Below are 17401 nucleotides of genomic sequence, written 5' to 3'. Positions count from 1 at the left end.
ACGTTGCTGCATGCTTCGACTAACACGGCCTGATACAAGTCAGGGGAATAAAATCTATTTAGGAGCAAAATGGCAACTCTGATAGACTTCAGAATGCTCGGTAACTCCAACAAAAAATAGGGAGCCCAAAAAGTAGATGGCCATCTAATTGCAACATGAGTTTAGTATCTACGTTTCGGGCTCTTTCTTCTTTGATCAAAATCTACTTCTTGCTTGAAAACGAACTTGTGGATACAACTCAATCCTGGCATCGTTCAACACAACAGATGTAGTTGCGCGATTAATTACGACAAATCAACGAAATCAGACTAAAACTAACGGGAAACGGTGTAAAACCTTAAATTGTAGGAGGCAACGTGTTGAGATCGAATGAGATTGCATAGACGATAGCTCAGTGGTTACGCGCCGGGCTCAAGATCACACGGCGCTGGTTCGACTCTCGGGGTGTGCGTTTGAGCAACGCATTTCAGGACTGCTCTCCATTCAGCGGCACCTAGTGAATGGAATAATTTCTCGGCAACAAGACTTTAACAATCGGAAAACTTCACTCTGCCAATCTCGGTAACCGGCCCTGCGTCAAGTGCCTCTACAAGTATGCGAACAAGTACCAGGAATAACCTATCAAGGCTTTGTCAGTCCGAGGATAAAGATTCAAAACCAAACGTATACTGCGCAAGAACAAGGATAGAACAGACAGTCGGGAAACAGCAGTAAAAAAGATAACAATAATCAAGAACATTAGAATAATGGAATAAATTAGTAAATAGCATTTTACATGCGACAGAATTGCACCATAATTAAAAACCGTTATTACAACATCTTCGCATCACAACTTGGCACTGAACATGTAGGTGGGAAGATGCTTTTGTGCTTCTACAATCCCATCCACAGTGTAGGAACAAGACTCAAACACGGCAGGCATGTCAAAAGTTGTAGTTGCAACAAGTAGACTAAACCATCCGGTTAGTCCATAGATGGAGAACTTTTCATGGCGGAGATCAACGAATACACGCTTGCAAAGCGAATTTCCCTTACTCCGGTTGTACAAAGCTGCATTTTTAGACCATACAAACTCATGGCTTATCCAAGTTTTCTTTCCGAAATTCAGATGTCGGCATTTATAATTTGGGTCGGTTAGAAATAAACTTAGTGGACATGCGAATACATCTGCAACTTCACTAGAATTAATGCGAAGAGTGACATTGTTCAAATTCTTTATAACCGCAACAACTGGTACAATCATAATCTGAGATATCGTAAACATCGGAATAAGTTCACACAAGACTTCAACATGGGATGGGTGAAGGCCGATCTCTTCGTACGTTTCCCTTAATGCTGTGTCAATATACGTTTCGTCAGTTTCATCTTTCTTGCCACCAGGAAAGCACGCATCGTTTGGCATGAACGTCAAGTTTGCAGACCGTTGTGTCATCATCACATATACGTCATCGTTGTAAGAAAACAAGCAGATGAGAACAGCCGATCTAAATGCATAAAGTTTATTAGACAAGTAAAGTGACGAATAGCCGCAGTCAGTTCGAGTGCATAATCTACTTTCTTCAAAGAAGTAAAAATAGTAAGCAATTGCGTGTAAAAAAAAAGCTAACACAACTGCGCTAGTGTAATCGTAAATTTGGTTTTGACTTTATCCTCGCACTGACAAAGCCTTGATAGGTTATTCCTGGTAGTTTCGCATACTTGTGTTGTATAGGCTCTTGACGCAGGGCCGGTTAACGAGATTGGCAGAGTGAAGTTTTTTCGATTGTTGAAGTCTTGTTGCCGGGAATTATTCCATTCACTCGCTGCCGCTGAATGGAGAGCAATCCTGAAATGCGTTGCTCAAGCGCACACCACGAGGGTCGAACTTAAGCCAGGCGCGTAACCACTGAACTAACGGGGCGGACAAATGCGAATTTAGAAACAGGAGGAGTGCAGCTTGCAATGCTTTGCCTGTTTAGGTCCAACGGATACATTCATTTGGCCATGCTTAATCAATAATAATGGTGAGATTTCAATTGAGGAATACAATAATGAGCATGTTTAATTTTGTGCAACAGAACAGGAGACAGCAAAGAGACATATATAGTCATTGCAGCAGCTGCTTCTCATTGGTGTCTCATCGAGAACATTCAGTAACCATGTGCTCCAGAGTGGTGTCGAACCGACACCCTTTCGAGCGCTGTACAGACGTTCTCACCACTCAGCCGACATAATAGAAATTGTGACAATTGAAAAACTTTTCTCAAAATTGAAGAACAAGATTAAGTAAACAAGCAGCCTTCAAATATGGGCAGCAAAATTAAACTTTGGTCCATCCCTATTTCTAAAAACAGGACAAATATAAGTAAACTATTTCTGGTGTTAACTCCTTCTATGAGAATGCTCAACAAGAAACTGACATAGAACTTTTACACTTACTAAATTAGCCTATTTGATTGTAGTCATTGTGACTATTATTATGCAATGAATATGATACTGCTATTTTGCATTCATCAAATGCTGGCATTTGCACAACAATCTAACCTCTTAGGGTCGAATGCAGAAAGGTAGCTCAAAATAAGCCTAGCTTAACGCCAAGCTCTTCTCAGGCAAGCGGAGTTTTAGTCAAGCTCGGTTTAAAACTTGAGCGCGATGCAGAAACTAATTTGCAAGGTCGCTTGGCCAAGCCACTCTTTAAGCTGCGCTTCATAATAAAACTGGTTTTAAGCCACGTTTTTGACGCAAAGTGTGACGTCACTCGACTTGCCATGGTGATTTTTGACAAAGCATGTTGACAGCAACTAGCAAGCATGTAGTGGTAGACAACAATTTGTAGGCTACAAGTAGCAGTTGTTTTTTAACAACATTGTAACTGAAAAATAGCAGTGAACCAAAACTATCTGGAGGTTTGTCAAGGGGCTAAATAGGGAGGGGTAGGCTATTAATAAAAATTAAAAGTATTATTGAAGTCTACAAAATGGCGAGAGAGAGATGATTCTTTATGAGAGCCAAAAAATCAACTAGCAAGTATGAACAAACAGCAACTTGTACAAGTACTGTAGAGTTTTTTCTTTTATATCTACAGAACTTCGTTGATAAAAAATGGTTGTAGAAAGGCAGAGCCTCATCTTACTGAATGTATAGCCATAAAATAGCTTACCTGCATGCTGTACTACAGCCTCTGCAGGTATACTTCGGAAATAGTTTTTACAACAAAAACATAAAATTGCCGAAGTGATAAGCATTGGTTAATCATGCATCCAATATTTTGTTTGCTAGCAAAAGGAGGATAACAAACGTTTGTTTATTTTTTACCAGAAAACGGTTTACTTTTCAGCAATAACATACGGTACTTTATGGATACATTAGACTTGCTTGAAAGATTCATTGAAGATGAAGAACCAACGGTTAACTTATCACGCAGGATGATTAGGGATGCACAAAATCCATTTGATTATTACGATGATGACCAGCTTCATGCACGCTACAGATTTAGCAAAGCTGTTGTAGTAGAACTGTGCCAGCAACTATCCGATAGTTTCACAGAGCGAAGTCAATCCCTCTCACCAATGCTACAGTTGCTTGTTACCTTAAAATTCTATGCAACTGGACATTTTAAACTGAGTGATGGTGACTTGATTCAATGTCACCAAACGACTGTATGCCGTACAGTCAGGCCCGTAGCCAGCCGGGGGCCAGGGGGGCCTTGCCCCCCTGGAAAAATCCAAACATTCTCGAGCAACAGCTACAGATATAATGACTTTGCCCATTTAAATTTTTTCGCCCCCCCCCTAAAAAAATTTGGGCCCCCCTTGCTCTGCAGTCTGGCTACGGCCCTGCGTACAGTAAAAAAAGTTTCAGCGTATATTGTTGCAAGAAAAAACACATACATAAAGTTTCCATCATCGCCAGCAGAAATTCTAAATACCAAACAGAAGTTTTATGGTATTGCCTATTTTCCTTGTGTGATAGATGCAATTGGTGAAAACGCTGAAATTTTCTGGAACAGGAAAGGCTATTTCTCAATAAATACCCAGTGCATTGTTGATGCAAAATTACGCATTACAAATATTTTCGCATCATGGCCAGGAACTTTCACCGAACACACAACTTCACCGGAATCCTTTGAAATCCAGTTTGCAAAAATGCTTAAGTCAAGATCTGCCGCTGTTAAGTCGCCATTTTTGGCGACTTAAATTGGTGGCTCAAAACCTGAAATGAAACGAGTTTTAAGCTAAGCTTAAAGTAAGAATAGTTTCTGCAGCGCAAAACTCGGCTCAAGCCACTATTTAAGCCCGGCTTGCTTAAAACTAGTTTTGAGCTACCTTTCTGCATTCGACCCTTAGTGTTATTCGGTGTTATTTATTAAGTAAGTAAGAATCGATTTCGCTATAGCACATGTAAAAAAGAAAATTTGAAAATACGTAAAACGAACAAATAAAGCAAACTCCGATATTATCAACATGCATAAAATTCTATTTCAATTTTTTAAATAGATGGTTACATAAAATTAAAATCAAAACCTGCAAGCCTAAATCTTAAACTGGTGTTCTGCCACGATTTTCAACACTATACTAGTACAAAATTCAAGAACACATGAACATTATCATCCATCAAGTAAATTACAATCGTTCAACAAGACGAATACAAAGAAAAACGCAATTTAGATTACAGTCCACTGCCATAAGTTTACATTGATATAACGCCAAAAAGAATAAAGTGTGAATGGGCATGGTTGAATAATCTACACTGCAGGGGTAGGAGGTTGCTGATGACATAAGTAACAAAACAGACAAAGGGCGGAATTCAGAAACCCGACTTAAGGTGGCTTAAGTCTGTCTGGACAAAAGTCGGCGTTAAGCGTCGATTTTGCGATTCAGAAAACAGACTTACGCTTTAGCAAGGCTTATACTCGGCTTAACGAAAGCATTAACACTCAAACTACGCACTGCACAAAGATCACATGAAAAAGTACTCTTAGACATTACATGGAAAGACAGGAAACCAGCCAAATGGATACGACAACAAACACAAATCAAAGATATCATTCAAACAATAAAAAGTTTAAAGTGGAATTGGGCAGGACATATCATGCGAACAACTGACAACAGATGGACAAGAAGAGCTACTGACTGGATACCGCTTGACAATAAGCGCAAAAGAGGGAAACAGAAAACAAGATGGCGAGACGAACTCTACCAATTCGACAAACACTGGACACAAACGTGCAAAGACAGACAAAATTATAAAGATATGGGGAAGGCCTTCGTCCTGCAGTAGAACAACAATGGCTGACAATGATGATGATGATACTCGGCTTAAAAGCCAAAAGATATAAGCCACCTGCGGAGGTGGTTTAAGCCTCTGTTGAAGGAAAAAGTGTTTGGTTAATACTGGAGGTATTGAAAATAGGAGGTTTGTCACAGCATTTTTTTTTTTAAATAGACCGTCTGGTGCAAAGGCACGAAACTTTTTTGATAGTTTTTAATGTGAAACAGGTGTGCCTGTTATCTTAACCAGGTTGCGGGTAGAGTTTCGGTCTGACAGTTGGCTTTATTGTTGAATGACCATACTTCTTTCAGACGCTGACAATAGTAGCTTACTAGTGTTATTGCTGGTGGTGTAAATTTTGAAATGCCTATTTTGTGTTGTTGAATAACCAGACGCTGATACGCAGTTTAGTAATACTGCTTGTAACATCAATTTTGCAAACATACAATTGTGATTGGTCATACTTTTTCCTTTGTCTGCAATGCCAGGAAAAAAACAAGTCTATTAACTATCTTACATTTGACAGTTTTCAGACTACAGGGAGTCTATGCGCCCTTTTAGTCAAAAACTGGCGACAGTATTTCTAGAATTGTACTATTTTTAACTTTCAAGGCATCAAAAATAACCTGAGTTATCTGATTCTTTCAAATTGATGAATTATTGCTAGGGACAGTGGAATACCGGGACGACTCACTTTACTGATTTTTTTACGATATGGACAGCTGGAGGGTCACTGCGAAATTCAAAAATTGGCGAAACTGCAAAAAGTTTTCTTTGCTTTTACGTAAATTCAGTCTTAGCGAATGAAATGCTATATTTTGCGTAAAATTTTGAGTGCTAGAACATCGGCAAAACCTTACTAAAGCAGTGTGAAGCTAACTACCGTTACCACTGTAGCGTAAAATCCATCGCTGCATTATTATGACTGGAATAGTATTAAATAAACATGATATAATATCACATATTTCCATACATTCATTTTGGCAATACACACTTTGTACACATGCAGCCAGGTCCTATATGGTGCATCTGGATATGCAACACATAGCGGTAGACATCAAGCTGCAGTTGTGCCAAATTTTGTCATTACACTATGACCCTCCAGTTGTCCACCATCATTTTGAGTGAGCAATCCCCTACTTCTACCATCCCTAATTATTGCAAACGAAAGCCATGTACATATTGGCATAACGTTGTTTCAGTGCTTAATGAGTAGGCCTATTACTTGCGTGTGAATGAACTTTTTGTGCCAGATCTGTTGCGTCATGGATTACTTGGCATATACGTTAACGAACGACTTACTGATGCGACTAGAGATGTACCGATATATCGGTATCGGTGATATCGGCCAGTTTTTGAGTATCGGTATCGGCATCGGTATCGGCAAAATTTGGCCGATATTGTGGCCGATACTAAACATGTAAAAAAAGGCGTTTGCTGCGGATTTTCTGCAGAAGCAAAGATATAGATTTTTTAAAGTAGTAACTAACGTCACATTGATGTAGAAAAATAACAACCTGTTCAAATTTTTGATACCTCACACTCTCATGACTTCATGCGCACACCTTTTGGCATTGTTTGCTTACAGTGATTCTTTCACTCAAACAAAACGTTTTGTTTCAGCAGTTTTGCGTTGTTCGATTCTTAAGTTGTGAAGGAGACTCAATTTCTTCAATATTTATCATTTGTGTTTCTTTTTTACTCTCAGCAGAGGATCGGAAGCATCAGGGCGTCTCTGGGGTGGTAAAAGGATAAACCCTCGGCCCCAGAGTTCGAAGAAAGAAGCCAGAAGTCCCAACAGGAGAAGATCTCTGGTCGTCGCGATCCCTAAGCCAAACAAACCACTAGACGATGCAAAGAGCTATCGCTCCATCTCCTTGCTCTGCATCCCTTTCAAGATCCTTGAGAGACTGATCTACGCTCGTGTCGAACCAATAATTGACCCACTGCTTCCCAAAGAACAAGCTGGATTCCGACACGGGAGGTCAACTGTAGACCAAGTCACACTACTAACTCAGGATATTGAGGAGAGTTTCTCCGCAAAAAAGAAAGCGGGGGCTGTCTTTATCGACCTAACAGCAGCCTATGACACTGTTTGGCACCGTGGCCTAGTCTACAAACTACTCCGCCTACTCCCTGACAGGCACATGGTCAAAATGATCATGGAACTTATCCACAACAGGAGTTTTACCCTTACCACCGGAAGCGGAAAGCCAAGTAGACTGCGGCAACTCAAAAACGGTGTCCCACAGGGATCAGTCTTGGCTCCCCTCCTTTTCAATGTCTATATGCATGACCTACCATCAACAACATCTGACAAATATGCATATGCTGATGACTTGGCCATCTTGCACTCTGCGAAAGACTGGCAATCATTAGAAATGACGTTGAGCCAAGACATGACGACCATATCTGGATACCTTCACCAATGGAAACTGAAGCTCAGCGAAAGTAAAACTGTGACGGCAGCCTTCCATCTCAACAACACGGAGGCAAAACGTGACCTGAAAGTGACCGTTAACGGCAAAATTTTGCCGCCCTGCCCAGAACCTACATACCTTGGGGTTACACTTGACAGGTCACTCACATACCGTCACCATTTACAGTCACTACGCAAAAAGCTGACATCTCGCTAGGGATGGGCAAAATAGAATACCGAATATAGAATAACCGGTTGCAGAGTCTAACCGGTTTCAAAATGCATATGAAATCGGATAATTGAAACCGCTTTAACGATCTACTTCGTACTAGTCCGTTTGATCGCAACGAATTCGCTGCAGCGAAAGTAGAATTGTTTATCGATTCAGTGTGATGCGGCGTCGGAAAAACGCACGAGTTTCATTGTTCGCATTAAAGAGATCTTTCTTGTCAAGCGCTTTGTAGTCCTCACAGTCTTGCGGAAGTGTGGCACGAAACAGCTTAATCCACTTTCAGGATTTTTCTCTATTTCGGTACCACAAACCTAAGTTGTTTCTGGGAGAATATAAGGGTCAACTTGCCTTCGCTTAGCCACCCAACATCGTGAGCTACCACTCTCGTATGCAAGGCAATGTCGACCACAGGGTGTGCGCATTAGCGACCCTCCCTGCAGAACTACGTACGGGTAGTTGGCTTTGTCTTACTGCACTACCGCAGAGCAAGGGGGGGGGCAACTTTTTTTCTACCGCAGCGCAAGGGGGGCAATTTTTTTTAGTGGGGGGGCGAAAAAATATAAATGGGCAAAATCATTATAATTGTAGCTGTTGCTCGAGAATGTTGGGATCTTGCCAGGGGGGCGAGGCCCCCTTGGCCCCCGGTTGGCTACGGGCCTGTACTACCGGTATGCCAGTACAGTGACATGGATGACGTGTTGCGCTGTGGGATTGAAGATGCTACTTGCAGTAGTGAAGATGAATCAGCAAATTTGGCTTCCCCTGCTTCAGAAATAGATACCTATCTCACGTTGTTGAAAGCATCCACTACTTCAAAACGCCCTTGTTTGATGGAAAGCAAAACAAAAAACAATTTTCTTGTTTCTATCAGTTAGTTTCAAAATATTTTTGTGTACCTGCTACATCTGCTTCTTCAGAGAGATGTTTTTCAAGTGCAGGTTTAACTGCCACCAATTTGAGATCTCGTTTGACTGGTGAAAATTTAGAAAGCCTAAATTTGTTACACTGCGATAAGCAATTTTTGTGATGTTCATTGTTTTTGTAAAGTCGTAAAATCATTAAAATGTGTCGATGGTAAAAACTGTCAATTATTCTAGAATAGATATCTGTATTCTATATTCGGTTTCAGTATTCTAGAATATTCTAGAATAGCTAATTATTCTATTTTGCCCATCCCTACATCTCGCGTCGCCCTGCTGAGACGTTTGGCAGGCACAACTTGGGGTGCAGGTGCTGACACCTTGCGCACTGCAACCCTGGCGTTGGTCCACTCCACTGCTGAATACTGCGCCCCTGCCTGGTGCCGCAGTGCCCACACCCGTCTCATCGACAGCCCAATCAACGACGCATTGCGAACTGTAACTGGATGCCTGCGCCCAACTCCAACAGAGTATTTACCAATCCTCGCCGGCATCCAACCTGCTGAGCTTCGCCGAAAGGGAGCCCTTATACACCTGGCTCGCCGGGCGGGGGATCCTAACCACTTGCTTGATGCAAAACTCAACATCCCACCTCAGGAATCTCCCCGGCAATTAAAGTCAAGATACCCCTTTGTGCCAGCTGCTGTTGAATTACTACATCCATTCAGCAATCATGCCATCAGCGCAGCACACTTCATGGAAGACAATTGGAATGCAGCGTGGTGTGCCACCGACACGAAACTACATCGTTTTATACCTCACCCGGTGGCGCGCCCCCCTGGTATGGACCTGCCTCGGCCGACTTGGGTCAAGCTCAACAGAATCCGAACTGGAGTCGGTCGCTTCCATTCCAACATGCACAAGTGGGGTTTGGCTCCCTCACCGGCCTGCAAATGCGGCGCGGAGGAACAAACTGCTGACCATGTCGTTCTCGAATGTCCGATCTATAAGGCACCAAATGGAACGCATGGTATAGCAACGCTGGACGAAGCTACACTTACCTGGCTCTCCATCACCTGCCCTGAAATTTGATTTGATCTGGTCTCAAACGAAAGAAGAAGAAGAAGCAGAGGATAAAACCAGGCCAATACTACCCAGGTTGCAGAAATGTATAATTTTGCATCGTTTTTGCGTTGCTGGGCGTTTGAGGGAGCCATGTGGCTTGGTTGTTTTTGGTGGGCTGGTTCTGTCAGTTTGTGATTTGGTTTCCACCTTTTGTTGTGGTGGACTCGCCGGGCTTGGGCAATAGGGTGGAGTGAATTTCACTTAATGTTTTGGATTTTGATTTAAGGTGTTGTAATGTTGTCTTCGGGCCTAAAAAATAACCCCGAACATAATTTTGGTTCACCTACCCCTAAATTGACCCTCCTACTTGAGGTCAAAGGTCACGTGAGGTCAAAATTACTCTATCTCCACTTCTACTGGTGCTAGAAATCTGTTTAATGGCTTAAAAGATTCAGAAGACCCATATTTCTATCTGTTCTAAGAGAACTTTTTCTTCTATTGTTAGTAGAATTTGACTAAACAGCAAAAATATAGTTTTGTGGTATTTTTGCTTATACAACATTACAGTTAACGAACTTCAACAGCTAAAATAGTCAATTTCAGCAATTGGTTGGATTGTTGTTCGAGAATAAGTGTATTGAACATCGAAATATTCTTATCTGTAGTATTGATGAGGAACTGAAGTTTGAACTAAGTATGTAATTAATGTTTTGATGCATTTAAGATGACATTTCAATGGTTGAAAGGCATGCAATTATTGAGAGAGAGATACCGTACACTATGATACAGTTTTTTGCCAACAAGTCACATTACGCACAATAATAAAATTATTACACAAACAATCAAAATTTAAATTGAGCATGAACTAACCAGCAACAACGGGAAAGCTGCGAAGGGACCACCGACAGGTCTTCAAGTCAAGCAGCACCTAATGGAAATCCCATGCTTGAAAATGACACTCAAAAATGTCACAAAACATATTGCCTCCCTCATATTTACGTCCCGGCTATGCCCCTGGTAACTATAACGAAAAAACAAGTGGTTTTTATTGCAGTAAAATTGCTTTTTGGTGTTAAAACAGGTCATCAACTTCCGGGATTTGATCTTTTTGCGGATCACACCATCCCAGGCATCTTTCGAACCTAACCACATGCATGGAAGTTTCTGTTACGAGCTTCACATGACGCTCTACAGCTTGATTGTGGCATGTTCATTTGTGTGGGTGATCAAGTTCAAGCTTGTTTGTTTTGAAATTTTATATTGCATCATCATTTATGACTTTGGTTGCGGGAGGTTCTGTGACATGAATTTCATCAAAATTGACCATGTTGTAGTGGGAGAACTCGGCGTTGATATTGATCTCCAGTGTGATAAATTTTTGAAGTTACTCTCCTCTCTGCAATAGATTTCGCCTTTGCACTTTCATCATCTGGGGTCATTTCAACATCTTTGCTTCTGGGTAGCAATAACACAATATTGACAGCTTGTGATCGAATTGTATCATCATCGTCAGCCATCATCGTAAGAAAAATGTTTTCGGGGTGAGCTGAGAAGCCATTACGTACCAAAGTTTTTGATGCAATGTCTCTTGCTTGCTTCTGGAGAAATTGGTTGATTCGTTTGTGCATGCGAAAATAGTTGACAGCTACTTTATTTATTTTAGAGTTAAGCTTGACATCAAACCAACTTAGGAAGTAGACTTTTAAACAAAATTCTACCAGAATTCTCAAATTTTTGCTCGGATTTGTTTGGGAAGTGTAGTAGGCTATCTCAAAATGCGACATCCATGTGACAAGCCATCTACTTCAAACTGTGCTAAGTCATTCTCAAGTTTTCCAGAAATGACAGCCAAACAAATTTGGTATGCATAAAATTGATCGAAACTCAAACTTTTTATAACTTCTTTTAGCAATTGAAGAAATTCAATAGAAGATAATGGCTTAAACTTAACCACATGCCAATCAGACACTAAACCATTTAGCTCTTTGCCAATTGGGCCTGAAAACGAGCCGGAGTATAAAGAGACTCCATCCAAGTGCTCAAAGACATGCCTGAGAGGTAGTTCGTTGGTATGCAGGAGATAGATGACCTATTGCGAAGATCTTTGCAGCAACTCTTCTAATGTGGCAATGCTGCAATGGTGTTTACCTGTCATAATTGCGGTTCCATCTGAGCCTATAATTGGCAAATTGTTCTGCAGGTCGGTATTTTCCAGTGATTTGTGGATAGCTTTGTGATTCTCAAATAACAATCCAACCAATTGCTGAAATTGACTATTTTGGCTGTTGAAGTTCGTTAACTGTAATGTTGTATAAGCAAAAATACCACAAAACTATATTTTTGCTGTTTAGTCAAATTCTAATAGCAATAGAAGAAAAAGTTCTCTTAGAACAGATAGAAATATGGGTCTTATGAATCTTTTAAGCCATTAAACAGATTTCTAGCACCAGTAGAAGTGGAGATAGAGCAATTTTGACCTCGCGTGACCTTTGACCTCAGGTAGGAGGGTCAATTTAGGGGTAGGAGAACCAAAATTATGTTCGGGATTATTTTTTAGGCCCGAAGACAACATTACAACACCTTAAATCAAAATCCAAAACATTAAGTGAAATTCACTCCACCCTATTGGGCAATGTCATGGCGGAGTGGGTGGGCTCGGGGTGGGGGCGGTGGGACTGCGGGTCCTCGCTGAGCTGATCAATAAATGGTCTTGTTGCGCCTGGGCTGTCGGCGCGAGGCTGAGCACTCACTGGTGCAGCGAGCTGTTGCGGTTCGCTGGCCACAACAGTGTGGCTTCCACGCTAGCCATTTACACTATCCAATCAACTATATGTTTCTCAGCAGCCGTTTTGTAGCAAGAATTGACATCGACAAGAATTGAAGTGGCTGGTGTGGAAGCTGCACCGTTGTGGTTGGCGAGTCGCTGTGCTGGTGAGTGCTCGGCCTTGTGCTGGTGGCCGGGGGGAGCGCTCCTTTCTTTGCGGTGGGGTTGTCGTCTTAGGCGCAGTGGGACCATTTTGATTGGTTTGGTGGGGATTCGTGGTCCCATTGCTTTCATTTTGAGCCTGCTTATTCTGCCATGAGATTGTTTGGGCTTGGTGGGTTTGTTGCGGCGAGGGGTGGAAGTTAGATCGTGGACTGGTGGTGCCGGCTTACTGGGGGAAGCCGGGTTGCATGGGTTTTTTGGACGTTTGGCAGTGTGGGGGCGATGCAGAGTTGTACATTTTTGTTGCCTGGGTGGTCTTGGCCTGGCAAAAGCTTTTCAACCAAACGACAAGCGCCCTTAGGTTGCACATTACTTGTCGAATAATTTTTGTACGACTATACAAATCACTTGGTTTACATTTTACATCTTATCAATTATGATAGCCTATTTGGAGAGTTTGCGCAAACACTTTATTAATTTTCAAGAAACCTTAATTATGATGTAATGTTTCTTCCCTTATACCCCATTCCTCAATTACGGTGGCCTTTCATTACAAAAACCTACTATTATGACACAACAATGCGGTTGAGATTGGATTCTTGAATCTTTAATAAATTATGCCAATTGAAAGCTTTTTTTAATAGTTTTACGCAAATAAGGTAAAACTTAGCATTTGATATAATTCCTTGCAAATACCAAAATTGCTTCTTTTTGTAGCACCAAAGTATCGGCCAAAATATCGGTATCAGTATCGGTATCGGCCTAAAAAAGTGATATCGGTATCGGGATCGGTATCGGCCAAAATATTGGTATCGGTACATCTCTAGATGTGACTATAACGTTTCTATTTCAACGTCACAAAAAGGACCTTTTTTCTAGTTGTAGGTTTATATAGCACAGCATTGCATTATTTGTTGATTCAGCATGAATATAGCTCAGCTATACGCAAACATTTCTTTGCGTCACTTTTATACGTTAATAGATAGAATTACTTAGCAGTTTCAAAATATCGCACCTATTAAATGAGCTATTGAAAAGAACTTTGATCGTACTGCAATTTCAGACGCCATAATTATTGCTAAGATATAAACTGTTGTTTTAAATTCAGTGGGCAACGAGATTAGCGAGTTTACTGCGTATTTAGATAAACATAGTTTATACAAATTCCTGTAACCCTTTGAAATAATTTGCATAATCATTTCTTATTTCAATAAAAATGCCAAGAGGATTTATATACAACGATTCTGAACGCCAACTGCTTATTGACCTCATCAAAGACTTTCCAGTGGTGGAAAATAAATATAAAACTAATAAAAAGCCTTTCCAAAAGTTATCAAGCGTGGAATGATTTAACTAAACTTTTTAACGCGAACAGCTCCACTGAAAGGATCACAGATCAGCTGAAAAAGCTAGGGTTAGTAAATCCTTCTGAAACATGGCGTTATTGACACAGGTTTTGGTTTGATACTTAGGTCACAGTATATTTTTGCATAATATTGCATATAAATGAGTATTCCTTGCTTGTGAATGAACTTTTTGTGCCAGATCTGTTGCGTCATGGATTACTTGGCATCTACGTTAGTTAACGAACGACTTGCTGATGCAACTATATCATAACGTATTTCAACATCACAAAAAAGGACTTTTTTCTAGTTGGGAGTTTAAAGCACAACATTGCCTTGTTTGTTGATTCAGCATGAATGTAGCTCAGCGAAACAGCCTTCAGTTTTACGCTTTATTACCTCAACCAAAGAGTTGCTATAGCAACTTCTCTTTCGCGCGAAAAAAGAGAGGCTTAGCGCGGTCTTATATAAGTCACGCATAAGTCGAGATTCTGCATCGCAAATAAGCTTCTCGTATAAGCCTGGCCTATATAAGTCCGACTTAAGCGTAAACCTGACTTATTTTGAGACACAAATCTGAATTCCGCCCTAAGTGGTTGGTCGAATCAATTTTTGTATGTTAATGGTGGCTTTAATTTTATGTAGCCATTTATCTTCAGCTATGTCTAAATATTGTTTGCTGGGTTGTTCGGCGAAAATAACGACAAAGCAGTCTGCCAGAGCTGGTTTCTTTTTTAGTTCACTGTTGTGGAATTTTGCATAATGTTTCAATAATGCTACTTTGTCACCGTATTTATCAGAGTAATTAAAACTGTTCCAAATAGATCTGTGTGTGGCCCAATAAACATGATTTATAAATATGCCCAATAAATATGATTTATGATGATATGCAGTTACACATCTCTGCATTGCAAAATGAGACACCAGCATAATTTAAAACTTTAAGAAACAGTTAATATTATATACAAAACAGCGCTTGGATGGCTCCATCAGTGATCTGTGAGTGTGCCATGGGGAATACACCATCTGCAACTGCACCAAATGGTGTGGGTGGTCTGTGTAAACTAGATGCTGAATCAAGTTAGTGGCTGTTCTAAATCTGCCAGAATATCTAGACCGAGTTGCTGCCACTGCTCAAGAGTGGTAAAAAGCAGAGTCCTTCAACCCTTGGAATGGAGTGGCAAAAAAAGGTTTATTCGAAAAAGAAGAACAGCACTTAAACACTGAGTGATAAAACATAACACTTAATTTTTATACTTATTGCAAATGCATAGGCCTACCATGGTAACTCACGTTGTTCCTGAATAATTTGTCATCTGTTCCTTTAAGGCATTATTTGGACAAAGTTTCCTGTTGAGCCTTTGTTTGACAAGTTGCCAGTCCATGATCCATAAACATAAGCTAACACTATAGGAATAAACACACACACCATACTCTAACCCTGGTAATAAATATGTTAGTGTGATTTAATGTATTGAAAGTAGGTATGGGAGAAGAAGCAGTAACCTGTAACTTTAATTACAACAATATAAAGTGATATGAAATAACATGTATATATATATCATTTAAAAATCTTGCCATGTAAGTATGTACTATTGTCTTGCAATCAAAGAATAAAACTAACTTTACTATTAAACAAGTTGCAACGTTGGCATGCTAATCACAACCAACCAAGCCAAGGATGAACTAACTCAATGTCCAAATTAATCGAACAGAAAGATACAACATGGCAATGAGGATTTTTCTGGGTAATGACGTTCACACTTATGTGACTAACCTCAGATACAAAAAACATTTTTCTATTCTTGTCATCATAAATCTGAAAATTATTGTCTAGCCTAATTTTAAACACAACTTGCATTGTTTCTCTGATCTTCAGTTTTGCATCTTCCACTCTAACTTCATGCATGAAAATATTATCTCTTCACCTAATCATTTCATTTTTTGTCATTTTACTTGAAACAAAAATGCCAGCAGACCATTTGCTATTACAAGCGATATACCAACACGTCAATATGGAAAAGGTGAAAAACGTTTAGATAAAAAGTGTTTGGGTAGTAAGTTGAATGTTTGCAGCTTGCATAACATGTTATTCACAACAATTGTGCAAAACTTTTAGGTTTTTAGAAAAATTTGTTAATATCCTATAAAGATTAAGTATGGTACTGCAAATTCAACATTGCAACAATAATAAACATGTTGCATTGTATCCATCATAGCTAGCCTGGCTATTCAGCCAACTGCAGGAACTTTGATATTGGGAGCCCTTCTACGACAGTAGTCAGTACTACTAAAGTAGCCTCAATGCCTCATAAACATGTCAAGTTGTCAACTTGAAATTCAATATCACCAACTTGCTTTTTCTTATATTTGCTTAGACTCAATTACTTTATTTAAAATCAAAATCTTTCAATTTCATGGGACACTATGCCTTTAAAAATAAATTAATGAAGCTGACCAATAGTATCTATTGAGAGTTTACTATGTGCAGTTTGTGCATGCAATTCATAAAATCGGAACACTTCCACTGTCAGGCAATGCTGTACAGTGTACAATCATTGCATGAAATGCAGCCAGATTGAAATCATCAAAATGTCACAGCTAATAATAATAATTATGTTTCTCGGCTTAACTGAACAAAGAACAATATAATATCATGTTTTTATTTGGTTCTTGTTTTTTTAAAGTTTTTGTCAGGGTAAAGCAATCAGTCAGTTACAACCTTGCCCACTTACCAGCGAATTTCCCTAGCAGTGCTCTAAAATTTGTTTAACTTGGTATGTTTTCCATAATTTCGGCCACTACTTAGTGGTTTTTCATAACTATGGAGCCATTGGAGAAATTCTTTCTCCCAGATTAAACAAATGAGTACCGTACCGTACTTAGGCAATTCTATGGTGTTTTTGCTCAGAGAGGCTCATCCGTTCCTTGGCTTCTTCGGCCACAATCCTTGGTAAAAACTATCAAATTTATATAATCGCAATTTTATTGTTCAAGTTTAAGCAGGAGCTTTAAATTCTTGTCTGCTGCGTAGCCGAGTGGTGAGATCGTCTGCGCGACGTTCGAAAGGACGTGGGTTCGACACCGCTCGAGAGCACGCGGCTGTGTCTCAGCGAAAGACACTTGAAGGCAAGCCGAAATAAAGGGAGCAGCTGACTCGAAGACGAAATGTCACTTTGCTGCTTCCTGTCGTCTGTTGTATCGCATCTGTGATCGCAGTGTACTGTATGTTATCGTAATGGGCGCAAATAAAAGCATGATTATTATTATTACTTTATTAGTTTGATAGTTTCTATAAATCTGGAA

At 40.1% G+C, this 17401-nt stretch overlaps 1 protein-coding gene across 1 annotated transcript; it reads right to left on the bottom strand.

The window, feature by feature from the left end:
* Positions 1–242: 242 nt before the first annotated feature.
* LOC145784167 (putative Nudix hydrolase NudL) lies at positions 243–15522 on the bottom strand. The gene is made up of 2 exons (XM_082595932.1): positions 15389–15522; positions 243–1484 (listed from the first exon to the last, which is right to left on the bottom strand). The coding sequence occupies exons 1-2, from the start codon at positions 15478–15480 to the stop codon at positions 827–829; spliced, it is 750 nt and encodes a 249-aa protein (XP_082452058.1). The 5' UTR covers positions 15481–15522; the 3' UTR covers positions 243–826.
* Positions 15523–17401: the final 1879 nt, after the last annotated feature.

This window comes from Aplidium turbinatum, chromosome 15, assembly GCF_918807975.1.
Source record: "Aplidium turbinatum chromosome 15, kaAplTurb1.1, whole genome shotgun sequence".
NCBI lineage: Eukaryota > Metazoa > Chordata > Ascidiacea > Aplousobranchia > Polyclinidae > Aplidium > Aplidium turbinatum.
The sequence above is the reverse complement of the archived record's forward strand: the minus strand, read 5'-3'. Positions and strand labels throughout refer to the sequence as shown.

What these genes read in the sequence shown, in the direction of transcription:
- LOC145784167 (XM_082595932.1), bottom strand. Translation starts at nt 15,480, where the DNA reads ATGGACTGGCAACTTGTCAAACAAAGGCTCAACAGGAAACTTTGTCCA. An exon ending in ACAAATTATTCAGGAACAAC is followed by an intron (nt 1,485 to 15,388) that starts GTGAGTTACCAT and finishes TTATGCATTTAG; the next exon opens with ATCGGCTGTTCTCATCTGCT.